Source organism: Antechinus flavipes, chromosome 3 (assembly GCF_016432865.1).
Source record: "Antechinus flavipes isolate AdamAnt ecotype Samford, QLD, Australia chromosome 3, AdamAnt_v2, whole genome shotgun sequence".
Taxonomy (NCBI): Eukaryota; Metazoa; Chordata; class Mammalia; order Dasyuromorphia; family Dasyuridae; genus Antechinus; species Antechinus flavipes.
In genome coordinates this window covers 247,239,224-247,262,869 of record NC_067400.1, presented here as the reverse complement: position 1 = coordinate 247,262,869, position 23,646 = coordinate 247,239,224, and the positions used below count along the sequence as shown (strand labels likewise).

Here is a 23,646-nt window from a genome sequence, read left to right as displayed (position 1 = left end):
CTTTATACACACACACGTACATATATATACATACCCATAGTGTTAAGATACAGAAGTACATTTCACTCACCTGGGAAACAAAAGTGAGTAAGAGGAAAAGTAAATTAAGGGAATGATTAATCCTAAGTAAAATAAACTAAGGCTGTATAAGAATGTAACTTATGTAAATCTTTCAAAGTTAGAAATTCTGATTAGTATAATCAGCGTGATTCTAAAAAACCTAAAATAAAACATGCTCTCCATCTCTTGATAGGAATGTGGAATGAGACTGAGTGGGGGAGTAAGAAGGGAGAGTAGGAATAACCAATGTGGAAATTTTTTATTTGTGAGAGAGAGGTACTTTTTTTGATAATAGGAAAAATTAATTTAAATAGTATATGGAAAGAAAAGAGCCTAAAACAGAGAATTGGGGGAATCTTTGTTTAGCAGGTATGATTTGGAAGGAAATCCAGGAAAAGACAAAAAGGAATGGTCAGAGAGATAAGAAAAGCAGAAGTGTAGCTAAAACCTGGAAAGAGATTATCTAGGCAGTACTGCTTGTCAGAGTCTCCAATATGTATTGTCAAGAAGAATGAAGACTGAGAAAAGGGTTGGTAGATTTGGATCAAAATATGACTGCCTATGATCATCTACTTAATATATTAGATAAGAATATTGGGCTTAAGCTATGTGACACTTACCTCTGTTTACTTCCATTTCCTGAGTGGAGAAGAAAGATAACCCCAAATACAACCACAAAAAGTTGGACACAACTGAAATGCATAATAATAACCAAAAAAATGACTACCTATGTATAACTGAGTTTGGTGAAGGAAATTACTAAAGTTGAAGAATTGGAAATTTAGGATATTTGAAACAATGTTAATATATTGAAATTCTTAATATGAGGAAGGAGTTGGAGAAGAGAGAGTTATTCAGACGCTGAACTACTTATGGAAGAAAAGATTGTCTTGGAAGACAGCAGAATTTTGATTGATAAATATGGATAAATTTGCCAAACTGGCATATATAGCATTCATCTCCCATTTTTCTTCTATTGTACAAACTTAGCTCACTCTTGAAATATATGCTCTTCTTTAATAGTTTTTAAAATGTGAAGTTCTAATACCTTTAAAAATCTTAATAATTTATCATAATGCAAATTCACCTTTGCTTATGTATGATTTTGTCATGGTGCAGAAGAGAACTGCAATGTTGGATGCTCATGGAGGTGGAAGTGAATTCGACAGAGGAGGAGGGTGGGAAGGAGGAAGTGGAGATACAGTGGCTCCAACTGGGATCAAGTGCTGCCAAGGTCATCTTCCAGGACTGAGTGAGAGCTACTGGTTGGGAAGGGGTCATATAACTAATGGTGATGGTTGAGAGTTGGGGCCTGCAGAGTGCTAAAGAATACACCCAACAAATGATTGCTCCTGTGGCTTCTCTGGCCCAGACACACCTCTGGAGAAGACAGCACTTCCTCGAACTAGCCTTTTGAAGTATGTATCATAAGGGGTGTTATTATTCATGTTGGGACTTCAGTGACTGCCCACTTCCAGTTTCAGATTTTTGTCAAGATAAAAGTGACATATTGAGGTGTGTTTTTGTTGGGGGAGGGAAGGGCAGGGTGGGGAAAAGACTGGTCCACATCACACAATACCCTTGTCTACTCCCTAATAGCCCCGGGATATCACCACTATTTATTGAAGACTTTTTATAGTAACAATTTAATATAAATAAAATTTTACCATTGTTACATTGCTGTCTTTTTTGGTCACTAATAGAGGTTTTGAGTATCCCTAATCCCACACCCCTCATATACCACGTGGTTTTTATTCCATTTCTTACATGGGATATTTGAAAAAATGTTAATATATTGAAATTCTTAATTTGAGGAAGGAGTTGGAGAAGAGAAGTTTCCATATCTTACATGAAACGTTTTCTGATTCCCTTTGCCCTCAGTTACTAGTGTCTACCTTATATAAAACTACTCATTATTGTATGTTCATATGAACATTGTTGTATGTTCATATTGTATTCATATGTATTGTATGTTCAATATGAACATATTGCCTCCCCCTACAAAATGTTGGGTTTTTTGAGGGCAGATGTTTTTATTTTTGTCTTTGTATCTCTAACAAGGTGGAGCGGTGCTAAATAAATGTTTATTGATTATGCAATGATCTGAATTATCCAAAAATGAAATGTTTTGCCTTAGATGAAACAAGCAAAACCTGGATGACTATTAGTCAGATAAACTGTAGAAGCAATTTTTTTTTCAGACATACTTTGCCATAATCCCTGAGGTCAAGGGAACACATATTTAGAGCTGGAAGGGGCTAAGGAATCTTTCATTCTATCTCATTTATCTCATGTAGAAACCATAGTCCAGATAGGGTTCTTTCTTTGTTTCTAGGTCAACCAGGTAGAAATGAGCTGAGCGAATATCTAAAGATCCTGACTTCAATACAACATATTTCCAGTACTCTATGGGTTATGTTTGTATAAATGTTTCCCCACAAAAGAATAAAACAGAGATTGTTTTTTCTTTGGGATTTGCAACTCTTAACAGTGCCTTGAATACAATAGGTATTTAATAAATTTTTATTGAACTGAATGGAATTCACAGTTACTCTTTGAGTGTTCTAGCTAAGAGATCTGTCTACAGGACACTCGTATATGGGGAGTATTGAACAGAAGGATCTGTTTAATACTTCTACTCTGTGCTATAGGATTTAAAGATGGACCTACATAGGAGAATTGCATTATCAGAAATTCAAGCCATGAATAAAACTCTGGCACCTTTGTTCTTTGTTTTTAACTTATGATTATCTGGACAGAGGTTTTCTTAGGAATCCAAACAAAGGCTGCCATTTTGGCAAAAGCAGAGAAATTTGTTTAGTTCTAATCCCTTCTATCACTGCTTACATTTTCCCCTTTGAAAAACGGCTGAGATCTAATTAACAGAATGATAGATTCTACTTGGATTAAAATTTTTATATAGCACCTTGAATTCACACTTTTTGGGGAAAGGCTAATCAATCAGCACAATGCTTAGAAATTTCCAAGTACAAATCTTGAAGCAGTTAGTATCATATGCTTCCTAGGGAAGCAAGGAACCTCCTCTTTGCTCTTTCCTTCCTGCCTCATTTTTCCTTCTCCAGGCTCTACCCTCCACCCTCTGATCCCCATCAAGGAGCATCCTTAATAAATCAAAAGAGGGAATCTGGGAATTCAGCTTTTAAGCTAACATGCCACCACTTCAATTTATCTAAAACTATTTAAGCATATAAAACTTCCCATGTACAGCCTTCCTGGGTCCTGAACTTTAATAAATCTCATTTGGGACACCGAAGATTTTTTGTTTTGTTTTTAATAGATTTTTTTTTTTGCATTTTCCCTAATGAAGAAACTCAAATTATTACAAAAATCATTCATTCTGGAGACATCCATTTGCTAAATATAAGAACTGAAAGGGGGGGGAGGGGGCTAGGGGATGGGGGTGGTGGAGGGTAAGGCAGCTAGGTGGCGCAGTAGATAGAGTAACAGCCCTGAATTCAGGAGGATCAGAGTTCAAATCAGGTCTCAGACACTTCCTAGCTATGTGACCCTAGGCAAGTCACTTAACCCCAATTGCCTCAGCAAAATAACAACAAAAAACAAAGGGATAGTTAACAATGATCTCACCTGGGCAATTTCCAGTTGCGGCCATTTTGTTTTTCTCCCGTCAATCCCCTCAATTTGTCAGAATGGTGAAAACAGGGCAGACTGTGCCACCCATGTTGGGGAAATCTTCAGCAGCCGGGGACACTGGAAGCCTTTCCCTTCTACGCCAAAGGGTCATTGTGGATTTTACTCACTATACGTTCCGGCTAAACTGGCCTCTAAACAATCCCACAAACTGAGCACACTTCCCTTTAGGGCGGTTTGCACATTTTGCCATCTCCCAAATTTTTCTTCCCACCATTTGTGCTTTCATCCTATGGGGACAATAGGTGGAGTGCGTAATAGGAGAAAAAGATTCACGATGAGCAGTTAGGTACTCTGACTATTATGCCTGGAAGATAAGTTTAACAACTGGAAGCGCTTTTTCATAGATGAGAAGTTTGCTTGCTTCCCATGAGTCACTTAACTCAGTGCTTTTTCCTAGGGACCACATTAATTTGCACTGTGATGATGCTGAAAAAAGTAACAAATTTCAGGTTTCAATTTCCTCAAAGTACCCAACTGCACTACCTATACAGCTCTTTGCACCGGGCTTAAATCTTTACCTTTGGGGCGAAGGACGCTAGGAAACACCCCGAGAGTATAAAACGACTACGTCGGCTGGCGGGTCTGTGTGAGATGGAGGGGTCGCGGGGGCGGTGCGAGGTCCGCCTCGCCCCTTCCCTGGACCCGCCCCTTCCCTGGACCCGTCCCTCCGCTCCCGCCACTCACCGAGCGAAGAGGGCGGTGTCAGAGCGCGAGCGCGGGAATCCCGCCGCCGGCGGCGGCAGTCAAGAAGTTTTGCGTCTTGCGTCCGCGGAACCTGAGAGCCTTTCTTCTTCCCAGTTCCCCTGGAGGCAAGGCTGAGACCTGGAAAAAGAAGATCTGAGGTTTGTTTGGCCAAAATACGGGCGGGGTGTGGATTCGGGAATGGGAAGGGTCCCCGTATCTGAGAGGACTGTTTTCGGGGACTTGGCGGGAGGAGGGTCTTCATGACCTGCGGGGTGCAGAGAACGGACTGCTGGCACCTGATTAGATGGCTTCTCGGGAGATAGCCGCTGTTGCCATTCATTTGCGGGATCAATGTTTCCTAATGCCTGAGGCTCCCTCCTCCAGACCCCAGATTCCCGGAAAGAAATCGCAATTTCCCCCATTCTCTTTTCTCTTCCCTCGCTCGCTACTCCGCGCCCTGGATTGGGGCCTTTCGTCCCTCTTCCGGTCTCCGCCCTCTCCAATCCCACCGGAGTAGTCGGGATGGAGGAGGGTGAGCGGTTGGGTCTGGGCAGTACCTCTCGTGGTCCTAGTGTGAGGGTTGGAAGTGTGGGAGCCCTGGGATTGCCCGGTGTGTGCGTCTCTGCTCTGGGACAGGATGACAGTGGAGTCGGCCGCGCCTTCTCCAGAAACCTGAGCGAGTAACTTTGCGTCTTGATGTTCTCTGTCATTAGGAAAAAAAAAAACAAAAACTCGCTCCTAGAAAAGGAGAATGAAGGTCATTACTTGTGAAATAGCCTGGCACAACAAAGAACCAGTGTACAGCTTGGACTTCCAGCATGGAACTGATGGGAAAATTCATAGGTTGGCTTCTTCAGGAGTAGACACAGCCGTACGGGTGAGTCCAATGTTTGCAGAAAAAAATAAAAAGAAAGGAGCAAACTACGGACTCCACTTTTAACTAAACTCCTCTCTTAAAGCTAATGTTGGTAAAAAAAAAAAAAATGCAAGTTTCAGATTGGGGAACCGTTCTTGATCTGTGGAAAGAACATTGACTGGGAAGTCAGGAGAGTCTGGATCTAGTCCCATATTGTTTTTCTGCAAAATGAAAGGGTCCGTCTGTGAGATCTTTTCCAACAGAGATTGAAAGAAAAGGGTTACTTTTTTATTTTTTCACTCGTACTCTAGCAGTAGTTTATTTAGTAAATTATTTTTAAAATTTTCAGATTTGGTTTATTAGGAAACGAAGTTATTTTAAGGAAAAAGTAAATAGTTAATTAAGGTGAATAGAGTGTTGGGCTTGAAATCAGAAAGCCCTAACAAATTAAGTCTCTTGACACTGGGTGTATTGAGGCGAGAGAGCGGTGGGCAGGCTGAGTGGGAGCTGTGGACCAGTCATTTGACTTCTCTGATGCTTAGTTCCCTTATCTCATCGAATCAGATTAAAAAAAAAAAAAAAAAAAAAAAGCTTTGAACCAGTGCCTGATTCTTAGTAGATGCTATATACATGCATTTTCCCTTCTCTGATTTCATCTGTACAATGGTGTTAATATAAATTATGAGATCTCCCTCATAAGATTGTAAGAAACAGGTGAAATGATGCCAACCTGTTTTCTTTTTTGGTTTGGAACTGTGATTATATTAGTTGTAGAGGCCTTTCCCTCAAATTATTTACCTGCTAGGTAACTAGTCTTAGACACCTGAGAGCAATGAGAGGTAAATACTTGCCCAGGGTCTCACAGACATTAAATATCATAGGTGAGACTTTGAATGTAGGACTTCTTGTCTTTGCCTCACACTGTCAATTATTATTTTTATGTGACTATTTAGAATTAGAATCTAGTTTATTCCCTGGCTCAGTTAATTATTCTGAACTCCAATTTCATTATGAGGCCAATGATGCTGACTACCTCACAATTGTGTTTTGAGGACCAAGGAAAATAACATTTTTTTTTTGGCAAGGTAATTGAGGTTAACTTACTTGACCACAGTCAAACAGCTAGTATTAAGTATCTGAAATCAGGTCCTCTTGACACCAGGGCTAGTGCTCTCTATCCACTGTGCCATCTAGCTGCTCCAGAAATAACATTTCTGAAAGTCATTTTTAACCATAATAATTTAAAAGATCAGTGATGTCTACTTCTAAGTTGTACAGATTCCTACCTACCCACTTTAGCCAGTTCTTGTCCTTGTTTTATCCTAAATTCAACAGAAGAGCTCCACTTGTGGTGGTTACAAAGATCTTCTAATTTTTTTGATTTTTGCTTGAGATCTGTGGAATATATATCCTGATAAGCTGTCTTTTTAAAAATTTAATTTATTATACATCACATATACTTTAAAAGAGAAATTGTTTTGTTTCTTATGTTTATTTGCTTCTGTCATTATGTTAATAATGATACTTTTTTTGTTTTGGGTAAACAGATCTGGAAAGTAGAAAAAGGACCAGATGGAAAAGCCATTGTAGAATTTTTGTCCAATCTTGCTCGACATACCAAAGCCGTGAATGTTGTTCGGTTTTCTCCTAATGGTGAAATCTTAGCATCCGGGGGAGATGGTGAGTTATATTTGATGTTACATTTAGTATATGTTTCTAGAAGCTATCTTACTTCAAAGCCTCAAGTAAAAAGAGGAAATGTATTTTGGGGAAAAGCTTTTTACAAATTCAATAATTCTATTTAGCATATATAATGACATATAATAGGTGCTTATGCCTTTGTATTAGATGATGGTAATACAAAAATGAAAAATGATAGTACTTCTTTTGAAGAAAAATACAATTTAATGGAGGAAGATAATACGCACTAGAGACCTTGGATTCTTGGAACTATCAATTGTCTGATCTTTTGATACAAGGGAGAATGTAATAGATACAAAGGGGAGGTTCCTTTCATTTGGAAGGATCATGAAAAAGATAACATCTGATCTAGATCTTTTTTTTTTCTTAGTAGTACTTCATTTTCCCAAATACATACAAAGATAGTTTTCAGTATTCATTTTTGTAAGATTTCTTTACCTCCTTTCTTTACCTCCTCCCTCCCTCAGATGGCAGGCAACTTGATTCTCTCTCTCTCTCTCCACACACGCACAATACTTTTAAATATATTTCCAAATCTGTCATATTCCAAATAAAAGCAAAAGGAGAAAACTTATAAGAAAGAAAAAGCAAGCACACAATCAAAAAGATGAAAATGTAATCTTCGATCCACATTCATTCTCCACAGTTTTCTCTCTAGATGCAGATGGCATTTTCCATCCCAAGGTATTGGAATTATCTTGGTTCACTGTACTGCTGACAAGATCTAAATTTATCATAGTTGATCATCATATAATCTTGCTGTTACTGTGTTCTTTTAGTTCTGCTCACTTCACTTAGCATCAGTAAGTTTTTCTAGGCTTTTCTGAAGTCAGCCTGCTCATGATCACTTTAGAAAATAATATTACATTACATTCATATACTATAGTTTATTCAGCTATTCCCCACAATTGATAGCATCCACTCTGGTTCTAATCCCTTGCTGCTACAAAAAGAGCTTCTATGAAACTATTTTGCATATGTGGGTCCTTTTCCCTTTATTAAGTTCTCTTTGATTAGTGACACTGCTGGATCAAAAGGTATCCAGTTTTATAGCCCTTTTGACTTAATTCTAAATCTGAGCTAGGTCTTAAAAATAAAATAAAATCTCTATAGACAGAGATAAGCAGATATTTTTCAGGTTCAGATCTGGTCTTTGTGAATGCTTGGAAGTAAGGTTTAAGATGAGTTCAGTTAGTCAGTGAACATTTATTAAGAACCTATTGTATTATAGTAAAGAGTAGCGATACAAATTTGGAAAGGCAAAAAGTTCCTGCCTTCAAGGAGCTTACAGTCTAATAGGGGAAAGCAGTATACAGGGTTAGGGAAAACATGGTTGGTATACAAAGAACACAAAATGGATATTATGAAATAACCCTGAAAAGATTGATTGGTTCAAGTTTGTAGGGAGCATTAAATGTTCTATTAGAGAGTTTGTATAGCCAGTAGAGAGCCACTGCAAGTTTCGGGGCCCAACAATGATAAGATTTTAAAAATTTTTTATTTTTTATTTTTATCTATCTATCTATTTATTTATTGATGAAGCAATTGGGGTTAAGTGACTTGCCTGGGGTCACATGGCTAGGGAAAAAAATTTAAATTACTTTAAAAAAATGACCTAAGAAATTTTGTGAAAATTAGATAGAAGATGTATAAGACTGAAAGCAATGAGATAACTTTGGAGATTTTAATAGTAATTCAGCTAAGAACTAGTATGGGTATAATGAGGTTGAGTTAGTATAGTAGCAGATAAGAGAGATATAATATAAATAAAAGTGAGAGGACTTGACTACTAATTCTATGTATATATTTGAAGGTGAGGATTTAAACCCATTTTGAATCTTAAACCAGTTATGTGTTTGCCTTTTCCTGGGTTGTCAAAAGGATGAAAGGATCAGATGTATTTTGATCTTGGAATGGGAGATAGATATTGTTTGTCATGCTTTTGAAATCTATAGATATCCATTCTAAATAATGAGAAAGTGATGAATACATAGTTTCCTAATAAGAATTAAATTCCTTGTCTTGGCAAGATAGAAATAGTTTAATATCTTTATCCCTTTATCCCTTGAGTTGAACTTTTTTCTACTTTGATAACAAATTGATTTGTATTTTCTGTGTATGCTTAATAGGAATAAAGAGTTTGAAAGAAAATGGAAATATTTTTATCTTTTATTTTCACTAAAATATAAAAAAGCTGTTTCCAAAATAATTTGTAGTAATAATATGTAGGTTGCTAACAGAGGTGCCTAGAGTTCTGGACTTGGAAATCAGAGAGACTTAATTAAATTCATATCTTACCTCTGATGTGATCTGAAGCAACTTTTTTGGGCCTTTGACAACTTAACAGGATTTTTACTGAGTTTAGGATACTGCCCGTTTTGTAAATTGAATTCACTTTCTGGGAGTTCTCCAATGAAATATGGTTTATAATCATATTAAATACCCCACAGATGCTGCCATTTTGTTGTGGAAGGTTAATGATAACAAGGAGCCAGAACAAATTGCATTTCAGGATGAAGATGAAGAACAACTGAATAAGGAGAATTGGGCTGTCATTAAAACATTAAGGTAACTTTATGATATATGACAAAGATATCTCTTTTACATTTCAACATAATACATATTTTGGTAAATATAAATTTGCTTTAAACATTTGCTTAGATCATGAAGGAAAAATTTTTGAAAAAATTAAAATGTCCTAGTACAAAATTGAATTAAATTTGCTTACTTTTCTTTTAATGTAACTGACTGTGGCTATATATGAATATGTAGTCTCTAAACCAATAGAATTTTGTTTAAAGAAATTTTATTCTGATATACTTATAAAACAAAATAGCTTTGTTTAAAATAGTTTACATTTAAAGAACCACTCTGCTAAGATAATATGTAATATATTGTTCCTTCTAATTTGCATTCCAGGGGGCACTTAGAAGATGTATATGATATTTGCTGGATGACTGATGGAAATTTAATGGCTTCTGCCTCTGTTGATAATACAGCTATTATATGGGATGTTAGCAAAGGTAACTTTAATTAATTTCTTTTTTTGTCTTTGGAAAATAAGGGGAAGATCAAATAATTACATAAAGTCCCTCAAATATGGAAATTAAAAGCATTAAGCAAAAGAAAAAAAAAACTTTCAATAGATTTAATCAAGTGGTCAACTTTTCACTGGTGGGGATAAAATTTTTATTACTTGAAGATGGCAGTTGAACTTGGCAGTAGGTAGTGTATTGACTTTCTCATTTGGTCACCAGAATGCTTGGTGAGATTGCCAAGAATCCTACATAACCATTAGAGTTAAAGAGAATCAGATAGAAAGGCATTCAGGGAAGGAGTCTTCTTCCCTAACAGCAATGAGAATAGAAAAGTCTTGTAGCAAAAAACAGCTAGGAAAGCTAATTTTTCTTTACACAAAATCTCTTGTTAAGAATGAAATTGTTGAAGAATTGATTCAGTACTCTCCATTGTTCTTGTTTGGCTAAGGGATGCTTCATTTCTTATGGCTCTAAGGAAAAAAACAAACTGGAGATGCATTTAAAGATGCCCCTCCTCCCCTTCAGACCTGTATAGCTTCTGAACTCTTTTACTGTTAAAGGTATAGCCAGTCACATTGTCACTATGGTTTGCAACTACTTTGTGATCCTCAACTCCTCACTTATTTTGGGCCAGAACTCTGTACTTGAACAAGGATTCTTACAAGGTGCTAACTCAGTGGACTTGATAAGACAATGGTTATCTAGTTTAGCATGGTGATTAATAGTTCTCGAAGTTCAGCATGATTGATTTAATCTTACCACAAATAATGGTTCCCTAGTGATAGAAAGATTGGTTTATATTCAGTATACTGTAAATGATCTATAATATATATATATATATAAAACTATAACTATAATAGAGCATATAAGCTGGGACAAACTCAGCCAGGGTCAGACCCGTAGAAGACAGAGGATTGGAGGTGGGAGCTCAAGCTCTTGGAGCCAAGAAGAGAGATTCACTCCATCTTACACCACACCATGGTGGCTGGTCTGTCTTCCTGCATTTCCTTCACTGAGACCAAGCTAACCCCAGGTGAGGAGACAATAAAGAATTTGGACTTCAACACCTGGCTATTCTAATGGTGATTACTTTACTGAAAAGAAGGCTGCCCCAGAGACCTCCAGAAAACTAACCAGAACACTACACTCACTCACCTCATTTATCCACTCAGTTGTCAAATCTTCATGATATCTTTCACTTTTTCTTCATACCAATGTGGCTTAGGCTTTCATTACTTCGGGACTAGAATATTGTAATAGTCTCCTAATTGGTCTCTGTTTTATTTTTCTCCACTGCAACCCATCTTCTATACAGCTGCCAAAGTTATCTTCCTAAAAGTCAGATCTAGTCATGACATTCCCCTACTCAGTACACCTCAGAGATTCTCTGAAATCTCTATGATCAAACAAAATCTTTGGTTGTTATTTAAAGTTCTTTCACTTCATCTCCTTATTGTTTTTCCAATATTCCTTTCTCTCTTCCTCTAAATACACTGTAAAATCCAACTGTACTGGCCAACTTCCTGTTTGCACACATACTTTTTCCTCCCTGCATCTCTTACTTTCTTCAGGAGGCTGCTTTCTGGTCCCTCAATTCTTGGAGCTTTCTACTCCAAGGCTTCTGTTCTAAGCTATTTTGTAACTACTTGGTATGTTTTTTATTACTATATATGTACATGTAGCATCCCTCATTTTTATATAAAGATCTTTGAGGTCAGGGACTGCTTTTGCTTTTTCTTTTTTTCCTTAACACTTAGGGCAATGCCTGAATGACTGAGAGATTATTTACTGCAAAGGCAAAAAAAAAAAAAAAAGATTATCAAATATCTTGTTTAAGGAATAGTAAATAGCTCAGCATGGCTGCACTGTAAAGTACATTTAGGGGAGTAATGTATAAAAAGACTATTAAAAATACTATAAAAATTCTTATTGATCCATCAAATATCTCTTTAGGATCAGATTATTGTTAAAGAATTTTTTTTTGTTCTTTGCTCACCCCTGCTTGCAGATTTGGCTTATTGTTCATGTAATGGTTAATTTCGTGACCAGAATAAACTCAGATAGGTTCACCTTTTCTTCTACCCTCCTTTTTTTTTTTTTTTTTTTTAATTCTAATTACTATTATTTGATTCAAATTAACAGATCCCAAGTATACTAGCTGGAGCCTATTTGTCTGCTACTATTTTGCTACTGTCTTCTCAGGTCTTTCCAACCTTCTTAATCCTGTCTGTTCCTTACTCTTCTGGACTTTTCAACATACTTAGTGGCTCAAAAATGAGCCTCCGAGGGCAGTGATACATCTTTATTTTAAGAGGAAAAACTCAAAAAATCCCCCCTTTGTTGGGTATGAAGCCAAAAGTCCTTTTTAATCATCTCATGGTCCCTAGATAGTTGTTTAATTTACTACTTTGTGACTTTAATCTTTGTCTCTTAAAAAAACAGTTACGTACAAGTGAATGAATTATGATGACCAGTCAGTTCTCTTTCCCCTAACAGATCCTTTTCTCTATTTGGTTCTCCCAGTAGCCCTTTTCATGGAAAAACTTGTTTCTTCACCTTAGAATTTTATCTATTTTTCCATAAACAAATGTTCTTTTTCTGCTGCTTTTTGCTACTAAACTCTCCATATGCCCTCCATATCTTTCCAAGTTAAATTTTTTTTTCCCCCTGAGGCAAGTGGGGTTAAGTGACTTGCCCAGGGACACATAGCTAAGAAATGTTAAGTGTCTGAGGCCAGATTTGAACTTAGGTCCTCCTGATTTCAGGGCTGATTCTCTATCCACTGTGCCACCTAGTTGCCCCCTTCCTAAGTTAATTTAATTCTTTTTTTTTTTTAAACTGTAAAACCTTTTTCTCCTTCAAGTGATCAGAAGTCTCACATATGAAAGGCTCAAATGCCTTAGACACAATTTTTTGAACTTTGAAATGAAGTATTTCTCTTTATGTCAATTTCCTAGTAGGATTTAGACAGAAAGAATTCTGGCATCTAAGTATCGGCAGAGGTGTGTAATTTTAGTTGTATAATGCTTATAGCTTGCTTTACAATTAAAATAATTGTTTGGTATTCTTCTGGACCTTTTTTTCCTTTGGAATATGTAGGTCACAGTATGGAATTTCATCTACCAATGTAGATCAACTTCTCTTCTTTGTTTAGTATTATGTAAAAAGAATTGTGCTTTGCAAGGGAGAAAAGATTTGGAAGGGAAAAGTGTTACAAAAATAAACTAGGTGTAGGGTTCCCACCCTCAAAAGTCTTGCGTTCTAATTGGAGAGAAAATACATAAACACAAAAAATTAAATAATATAACACATAAATGACAGTTCAATAACAATATACCAAGTATTATAGCCAGAAGAACTAGGTTAGTTTTCAAATGAACATTGCAAAGTATTAATTAGTAATTTGTCATTTAAACTTGAGCAGAAGTTTTATATTCTTCTGTGTGTTTTTCTAGGACAAAAAGTTTCCATATTTAATGAGCACAAGAGTTATGTGCAAGGAGTTACCTGGGATCCCTTGGGTCAATATATTGCTACTCTGAGCTGTGACAGGTGAGTTATTAATGCTTTAGCAGTCCTCTCTTTCTGCATTTTCTTGATATTATTTGCAGTGACATTTAATGTTGAGTGAAAGCTTTGTGCCTTGTATTTGGGTGTTAATAACAATATTTTACCTGTGTTAATCTTGTATAGTTTTAATGGTTCTATCATTTTAACTTTTTCTTTTACTTTAGATTTTCTAAAGAATCATATTGTTAACATTTTTAGTTTATTATAAAACATTTGAGTACATTTTACATAGTAAGAACTCAATAAATATTTGTTGGATAACTTAAACAGGTGTAGTTTCTGTTTTTAAATGCTTTTGAATATTATTATAAGAGGCATTTTAAAATATGACATTATAAAATAGGATATTTTGGAACAATTCTAAGCATTTCACTTTTTTTTTTGGTAGTCAACTTATATATAAAGTCAGCTTTAAACATTCTTCCAGTGATAAAGATCAGATTCCATTTATGCCTTCCTCCTGTAAATAATTTGGAAGTTTAGGAACCTTTTTTTTAGATTTTTTGATACTTTTTTGGATATCAGTGATCTATGTAGACTCTTTATTTAGTAGAAATGTAATACTTGTAACTAATGACAAACATGCAAAATAAAGATAGAAATCTTAAAATTTTTAGCATATTACATAGCATTATCACAACATAATGAAAAACAAAGAAAAAATCCATTTTTTCTCTTCCGTGTCTTTCAAGTTAACCTAAAGTACTTAACAAATACAATCAAATGAGATAATTGTAAACTGAGTGCTATGTATTAAGTGCTACATAAAATGTAGCTATTACTATTTACTGATACTTTTACATTTTTTTGGTTTAATATAGTTGTGAATGAATGTATTATTCTAGTCTTATATTTCTTTTTTTTTTTTTACCACCTCATACAAGTTCTTCCACATTTATTTTTCTTTTACATTTCTGTTTTTTTACATTACATAACAATATTAACATGACATTAACAATATGCTGTTAATATTATGTAGCATTAATACACCAGAAATTATTTAACCATCTTCCAAATTTTTGATGTGTTGATTAATTCCATAGTTTTCCCTTATGTAAAACCCTGCACATTTAAAAGTATTCTCTATTTCCCTAATTATTGTATTTTAAAGATAAAGTTCAGTAAAGAAATTAATAAATCAAAAGATATGATCAATTCTGTGACATATTGCATATTATCGTGTTATTCTCCAAAATATTTATACTATCCAACCATCTCTTCAATATAATACCCGTTTGCTTACAATCCTGCAAACATTGAATTTTATCACTTTTTGCTAATTTTGCTATTCTTAGTTATCTTAAGTCATTATCAGTTCCAGCCTTATAGCAAGCAGTCTGATAAAGGTTAAATATATGCAATCCATTTAATCCCATTTAGAGTTTTTTTTCACAGAGGTACTAGAATCAGTTGCCATTACCTTTTCCAACTCATTTTATAGATGAGGAACTGAGGCAAACAGGATTAAGAGACTGTGCCACATAGCTAGTGTCAGAAGTCTAACCTGAACTCAGGACAAATGAGGCTTCCTGATTCCTAACCCAGTGGATGGGTCAGAGAGTGGGAGGATATTAATACCTAGGAACTTGGGTATGTAGAAAGGAAAGAGACAAGCATTTCTTACATTCCTACAATATGCCAGGCACTATGCCAAGTGCTTTACAAATATTATCTCATTTGATTCTCTCAGTAACCCTGTGGTATTGGTATCACATGACCATTTTATAGTTGAGGAAATAGGCAAACAGAAGTTAAGTGACTTGTCCAGATTTATAGATTTATAGATTTATAGAATTGGTTTCTGGGGTTGGATTTGAATTCAGGTATCCCTGAATCCAGGCCCAATGCTATATATATAAGCAAGACTATGAATTATTAGAGTAGCCGATGAGCATATATTCTAATGGGATAGTTTGAAGTATTTGTCAGATTGTCGAGTTCCATTTACTGGGAGAAGTTACATATTATGGGCTCCTGCAAAGTTGATTAAATCCAAAATCCAGATGGAGATTGACCCTTGTCCATTTTTAGATAAATAAATAGGAGTTTTCCATATTCAGTCCTCTAAAGATGAATTCCCTCTTTAGCCATTCCTCAGTGGAGGTAAGCAAGAGAGAGTGAGGTTTTTTTTTTTTTTTTTTTTTTTTTTTTTAAGATGGGTTTAGTGATTTTATTTATTTTCCATTCCAGAACTCTCTCACTGCTTCAGATATAAATTAGTAGCATAGTAGTTTTTGGATGGGACTCATTTACTGAGCCTACCCATTTTTTATTTTGAAAAAATAAAATTATAGCTTTGGATGACTTAACGTGCACTCAGTTTTTGAGGAATAAGTATTATATTGCTTGGCTTATTAATGGTTATATCTATTAGATACATACATACATACATATGGTTTTTATACATATGTGTGTGTGTGTGTGTGTGTGTATTTGGACATGTACACACTCAAGATTGTACACTATACAATATTGTTTGAAAGCACCAGAACTTTATTCCTTACTGTAATAAACTATTTTTGGGAAGTAGCTACCTAAACTATTCTGGGGGAAAAGGAAATTTTGTGTGTGTGTTGTGTGTGTGTGTGTGTGTGTTTTGACAAACAGGAATTCATATGGGGAAAAAGGAAATCCTTTTAGCTGATTTATTGATAATTTCTAATCGCTGAATGAAGTTGAAGTTTGAATGTTAATTCAGCCCTATAAAAGAAAGAGGCCGGTAACCTCTCAGACTTCTAAAGGAGCCACAATTTGGTATCATCCTCGATGAATCTCCTAAAGATGGGGAGGTTTTGTTTCATAGGCCAAGGCAAAGTCTAAATAATTTCTAAATGATCATTCATTATTAAAACAATTTTGAAAAAACCCTAACAATAAAGGGTTTTATATAATATAAAACAGCTCCTTCATTCAGTTCATAAGGCTTCTGAGTTAAAAACAATTATGATAAGCAGGAACAGTATCATTACTATCAAATCCACCAAATAAATGATGATGAACCTTTAAAATTATTATTGGTCATCATCATAAATCAGTATCAAGAGAGCTAAGAAGTTCCCAGATCTTCCAACATGCAACCTGTCATAGGACCTGAAATGACACTAGGACTGGCCAAGAACCTAGTCAATATGCCTTGAACATGTTATATCATGTTTGAACTTGGGACATCAAATTTGAAATGTCTAATAACTAGTTGATGATGTAAGATCATCAAAGATTAGGAGAAAGACTGGAAGTGTCTATATAGATCTAGACTTTTTTTCTTAAAGATAAATGAACCCATGGAAGCTGATAAGATCATAAAATGAGAGAATATATAGAAAAAAGGAAACAAGGACCCATGACAGAACCCTAGGGAGAGAGCATCCATAGAGGACATGAGATGGTCAAATAAGATTACATGGGAGTAGTGTCACAAAAAATCCAGAGAGGAAAGGGGATCCAGGAGGAGAAATTCAAGTTAATGAATTAAGCATTTATTGAGTGCCTACCATGTCCTAGGCACTATGCTAAGCACCAGGGATATGACAGGCAAAAAACAACAACAACCCAGTTCCTGCCTTTAAGAACTCACGATCTAATTTTAACAACCACTATGTACAAACAAGATTAAGCAGGACACGTTAGAGATCTCAGAAGGAAAGTATTAAAATTGAGAACTAGAAAAGGCTTTTTCTAGAAGGTTGGACTTGACTGAGACATAAAGCAAGATAAGAGGTAGAGACAAGGAAGGAGAATGTTCCACTTATGGAACAGACAATGAAAATGCCCAGAGCTGGGAGGGAGTGTTTTGTGTGAGGAACGTCAGGGAAGACGATGATCACTTGATCATAAAGTACATGGAAGGGAGTAAGATATAAGAAAAATATAGGGCTAGGTTAGGAAAGACTTTAAAAGCCAAACAGATGAGTTTGTATTTGATTCTGAAGATCATAGGGAAACATTGGAATTTATTGCACAGCTTATCAACGGTGTTATATGTTTCAGAGTTGTCAAAGTGGGATGCGGATTGATTAAAAAGCTCATTGGCAAGTATTTAGAGAGCATTTTCAAATTGAATGTGTCAGAAGCCAAATTGCAGAGGGTTTAGAAGAGAGTGAAAGAATAGAATTGGAGGCACTGTTTAGTCATCCTTTGACATGTGAAGATTAGAGGTACACAGGATGTGAAAAACAGTGAATAACACCAGATCACATTCCAAAATTTTATTTTTAATAGTTCTGAACATACTTATTTAACCCACAAAACTAGTAAAACAATACACTGCACTCACAAAACAGTTGCACTTTCTATGGAAAAGAGATTAATGTCTCACACACTATTCAGAGTCTTTGAAGCCCCAGTTGTAGTTGCAGGAACTACTTTACAGATTTCCGTCTGTTAAGATTACTGTGGGGGAAAAAAAATCACACAACTGAGTTTGAATGATAGAGGGACAGAGAGGAGGCATTTCCAAAGAGAGTTCATAACCCACACACAGTTCTTTACTATACTGAAATTTTAAACAAAATTTAACTGTTAACCATAATAAATTACTCATTTTTTCCTATGAAATGACTATAATTTTGCTATTTGTGTGTGTGTGTGTGTGTGTGTGTGTGTGTGTGTGTCTTTTGTTTTTATTATTTCTTGATATCTCATGGAATTTCCATTTGGTCAGTTCTAATTTTCTAAGAATTATTTTCTTCAATAAGATTTGTTAGTTTTCTTTTTATATCTTTTCCTCTAACTTTTAACTTTTCTCCATTTTCCCCTCTACTTTTTTTTTAAATGATTTTTTAAAAAAAATCCCTTTTTAGCTCCTTCAATTCTTTAATTCTTTTGATAATTCTTGGTAGACTTTTGTTCAGACTGCATTTTTCTTTAAGGCTTTGCTTGATGGTTTCCAGTTATTCTGTCATTCTATATTTGTCTTAAACTGCCCTGTCATCATAATGTTGGTTGCGTCTAAAGTTGGGTTCTTTTTTTGTTTGTTCATTTTCCCAGACTACTTCTTGACTTTGAACTTTGTTAGTTCGGGTTCTTTACACTTCTTGGTGGGGAAGAAAGGTTAGGTTTGACCTTTTTGTTCTCAAGTCTTTCTCCTACTCTTACCACTTGGACTGGGAGTGTGCAAACTTGCAGTGCTTTCAAAATGTTATGATCCAAAGGAAGTCTGTTCACTGTACTTCCTGGCTTGAGTTCTTCAGGTTCCTGACTCTGATTTGGGTCTTTTGGTTTATTCCTCCTGGTTTGGAGTTTTAGCAAACTGTTGCTTCACTCAGCCATTATTGACTCAATTAGGGGATCTATAGATTCTGTGTGATTATGTGCTAGCTCCCTTTTGGTCTGAAATGCTGTGCTTTGCTCCTCGCACCAATATTCACAACCACTCCTTTCTTATCTGGATCTATGACCCAGCACTGGATGGTGGTGAAAGCTGCTAAATGACATCCATTTCTGTATCCAGTGCTTGTTTAGGGATCCTCTAGGATTCTTTTCTGAGGCCCTGTCTCTTCCTTCTCTGGGTGCTTGAATGGGCTGACTGCTGTTGCTGCCATAGCCACATCCTCCTGGCCAGACCCTTTACTTAGAGGTCATAGGCCTCTCTATTCATTTTCCTAAACTGCTCTGAGCTGGAAAAATGATTCACTGTGATTTCTATGACTTCTTTTTGATTTCTGATCAGAATTCAGTCTGGTACATTCTTAAAATCTTTTGAGATCTTTGTTAGACTTTTAACTTTTCCATTGTGATACTTTTGAATTCTTTTTAATGAAGTAAGACAAGGTTCATTTGCAAGAATAGGCAAAGCTAATATCTTTCTCTTGTTTAGGGTGTTGCGGGTATACAGCACACAGAAGAAACGAGTTGCCTTCAACGTTACAAAAATGCTGTCAGGGGTGGGAACTGAAGGAGAGGTAAATATTTTTTTAATTTCCATTTTGACATTTTTATATATTATATTTAGGAACTCCTGGATCTAGGAGGGTTTCCTTCTGGATTGCATTAGATACAGAAATAGGCCATGTAAATTCTAATAATATTTTATCTCTGATTTTTTGGACCAAATTTAAAGAGAAACTTTAAAACACAGGCATGGCCAAGCTTTTGCTTTCTCTAAAGTTTATAAGATCCTGTTAAAGGTCATATAGCACAACCCCTCTTTTTTTTTTTTTTCCAGCTTTTTTAGGAAAACTTGCATAGATAACAGCAGAATTCATATTCTTTGACCATTTATCATTTGGAGAATGGCTTGAATTCTTATAAATTTGAGTCAATTCTCTATATATTTTAGAAATAAGGACTTTATCAGAACCCTTAAATGTAAAAATGATTTCCCAATTTATTGCTTCCTTTCTGATCTTGTCCGCATTAGTTTTGTTTACATAAAACCTTTTTAATTTAATATAATCAAAATTATCTAGCTGGTCTTCAATTATGAATTCTAGTTCTTCTTTGGACACAAATTCTTTCCTTCTCCACAGATCTGAGAGGTAAACTATCCTATGTTCTTCTAATTTGCTTATAATATCATTCTTTGTCTAACTCGTGAATCCATTCAGATCTTGTGGTGTTAAGTGTGGGTCAAGCCCTAGTTTCTTCCATACAGGTTTCCAATTTTTCCAAAAGTTTTTGTCAAATAGTGAGTTTTTTATCCCAAAAGCTGGGGTCTTTGGGTTTGTCAAACACTAGATTGCTATAGTTATTGACTATTTTGTGATGTGAACCTAACCTATTCCTGATCAAATACTCTGTTCCTTAGCCAGTATCAAATGATTTTGATGACCCATGCTTTATAATATAGTTTTAAGTACAGCTAGGCCACTTTCATTAACAATTTTTTTCATTAATTCCCTTGAAATTCTTGATCTTTTGTTTTTCCAGATGAACTTTGTTACTATTTTTTCTAGATCTTTAAAATACTTTCTTGGGAGTTTGTATGGCACAAGATAAGTAGATTAATTTAGGTAGTATTGTCATTTTTATTACATTCACTTGGCCTACCTGTGAGCACTTGATATTTTTCCAATTGATTAGATCTGCCTTTATTTGTGTGGAAAGTGTTTTGTAGTTGTGTTCATATAGTTCCTGACTTTCCCTTGGCAGATAGATTCCTAAGTATTTTATATTATTGACAGTTATTTTGAATAGAATTTCTTTTTGAATCTCTTGCTGCTGGACTTTGTTGGTAATATATAAAAATGCTGATGATTTATTTTGTATCCTGCAACTTTGCTAAAGTTGTGAATTGTTTATAGTAGTTTTTTAGTTGATTCTCTAAGGTTCTCTAAGTATACCATCATATCATCTGCAAAAAGTGATAATTTGGTTTCCTTATGAACTACTCTACTTATCTATTAGGCCTTCTCTAATTCCTTTAATCTCTTTTTCTTCTCTTATTGCCAAAGCTAACATTTCTAATACAATATTGAGTAGTAATGGTGATAGTGTGTAGCCTTGTTTACCCCTGATCTTACTGGGAATGTGGTTCTAGTTTGTCCCCATTACATATGATGCTTGCTGATGGTTTTAAATAGATGCTACTGATCATTTTAAGGAAAAGTCCATTTATTTTCCTATACTCTCTAGTGTTTTCAATAGGAATGGGTATTGGATTTTATCAAATGCTTTTTCAGCATCAATTGAAATAATCATATGATTTTTGTTAGTTTGATTATTGACATAGTGGATTATGCTAATAGTTTTCCTACTATTGAACCAGCCCTGCATACTTGGTATGAATCTACTTGGTCATAGTATATTATCTTGGGGATGACTTTCTGTAATATCATTGCTAATATTTTATTTAAGATTTTTGTATCAATATTCATTGATTGGAATTTGGTCTATAATTTTCTTTCTGTTTTCATCCTATCTGGTTTAGCTATCAGCACCATATCTGTATCATAAAAAGAATTTGTTAGAACTTCTTCTTTCCCTATTTGAAAAAATAATTTATATAATATTGGAATTAATTGTTCTTTGAATGTTTGGTAGAATTCACATGTAAATCTATCTGGCCCTAGAGATTAGAGAGTTGATTAAAAGCTTGTTCTGTTTTTCTAAAATGGGATTATTTAAATAATTTATTTCCTCTTTTGTTAACCTGGGAATCTATATTTTTGTAAATGTTCCTCCATTTCATTTAGATTATCAAATTTATTGGCATATAGTTGGGCAAAATAACTCCTAATTATTGCTTTAATTTCCTCCTCATTGATGAAAAGTTCTCTTTTCATTTTTGAGACTAACAGTTTGATTTTTTTTCCCCTTTTTTAATCAAATTAACTAAAGGTTTATTTTGTTGTTGTTTTTTCATAAAACCAGCCCTTAGTTTTATTTATTAATTCAACAATTTTCTTATTTTCAATTTTACTAATTTCCCCTTTTATTTTCAGAATTTCAAATTTGGCATTTAATTGAAGGTTTTTAATTTGTTCTTTTTTTAGCTTTTTTAGTTGTAAGCCCAGTTCATTGATATTCTCTTTCTCTAATGCAAGTAAGCATCCAGGGATATAAAATTTCCCTTTATAACCACTTTGGCTGCAACTGCAAATTTTGGTATCTTGTATCATTGTCATTCTCTTGGATGAAATTATTGGTTGTGTCTATGATTTGTGGTTTCATCCATTCATTCTTTAGGATTAGATTATTTAATTTCCAATTAACTTTTGGTCTGTTTTCTCCTGGCCTTATATTGCATGTGATTTTTACTGAATCATGATCTAAAAAAAATGCATTTACTATTTCTGTTTTTCTGCATTTGATTCTGAGGTTTTTATGCCTTAATATTTGGTCAATTTTTGGAGGTTCCATGGATCACTGAGAAAAAAGTAAACTCCTTTCTGTCTCCATTCATTTTTCTCCAAAGATACCTAACTTTTCTAACATTTTGTTTACTTCCTTAACTTTCTTATTTATTTTGTGATTCTGGATAAATTATCTAGTTCTAGGAGAGCCAGGTTGAGATCCTCCACTAGTATCGTTTTGCTGTCTACTTCCTCTTCCATCTCTCTTAACTTCTCCTCTAGGAATTTGGATGCTATACCACTTGGTGCATATATGTTTAGTATTGATATTGCTTCATTATCTATAGACCCTTTAGTAAAATATAGTTTCCTTCCTTGTCTCTTTTTATTAGATCTATCTTTTCTTTTACTTGATCTGAAATCAGGATTGCTATCCCTGCTTTTTTTTTTTTTTTAACATCACCTGAAGCATAACAGATTCTGCTCCAACCCTTTACCTTCACTCTGTATGTATCAATATGCTTTACATGTTTTTCTTGTAAACAATATATTGTAGGATTCTGGCTTTTAATCCAGTCTGCTATGTGCTTCCTTTTTATGGGAGAGTTCCTCCCATTCACATTCACAAAAATAACTAATTCTGTGTTGGAATACATGGGAGAGCTGGTGGAATACACGAGAACTACCTGATAGTGACTGCTTGGAGATCCAACCCAGAATAGATCTGCTCTTTTCACTAAAAATAGGTGAAATTCACCTATATCATAGAATGTCCATCTTCTTCCCTGAAATATAATGCTCATTTTAGCTAGGTAGCTTATTCTTGGCTATAATCCAAGTTCCTTTGTCTTTTGGAATATCAGATTCCAGGCCCTTTGATCCTTTAAGATGGAAGCTGCTAGGTCCTGGGTAATCCTAATTGTGGCTCCTCGATATTTAAATTGTTTCTTTCTGGCTGCTTGTAATATCTTTTCCTTGGTGCAGTAATTCTGAAATTTAGCCATGATATTCCTTGGGGATTTCATTTTGGGAGTCTCTTTCAGCAAGTGATCAGGGCAGTTTTCCTTTATGATGTTCTGTGAGATAATGTCTAGGTTCTTTTTTTTCATCATGGCTTTCAGGAAGTTCAATAATCTTTTAGATTGGCTCTCCTAGATCTATTTTCCAAGTCAGTTTTTTTTCCTTAGGAAGTATCTCATCTTTTCTTCTATTTTTTTCATTTTTTGTTTTTGTTTGATTTTTGAACTCTTATTGAGTTCACTTCCATTTGTTCAATTTTAATTTTTAGTATATTATTTTCTTCTGTTACCTTTTTAAGCTTATTTTGTAATTG

The 23,646-nt window shown here is 34.9% G+C and overlaps 1 protein-coding gene across 1 annotated transcript in view; it reads left to right on the top strand.

Moving 5' to 3' along the window:
• The first annotated feature begins 4,443 nt into the window (after positions 1-4,443).
• CHAF1B (chromatin assembly factor 1 subunit B) overlaps positions 4,444-23,646 on the top strand; it is a 37,788-nt gene continuing 18,585 nt past the window's right edge. The window contains exons 1-7 of the mRNA XM_051984837.1: positions 4,444-4,574; positions 5,130-5,293; positions 6,820-6,952; positions 9,424-9,541; positions 9,893-9,996; positions 13,467-13,563; positions 19,397-19,481. Coding sequence (XP_051840797.1) covers positions 5,168-5,293; positions 6,820-6,952; positions 9,424-9,541; positions 9,893-9,996; positions 13,467-13,563; positions 19,397-19,481 — 663 coding nt within the window. The 5' untranslated portion in view covers positions 4,444-4,574; positions 5,130-5,167. The remainder of the gene's footprint in view (positions 4,575-5,129; positions 5,294-6,819; positions 6,953-9,423; positions 9,542-9,892; positions 9,997-13,466; positions 13,564-19,396; positions 19,482-23,646) is intronic.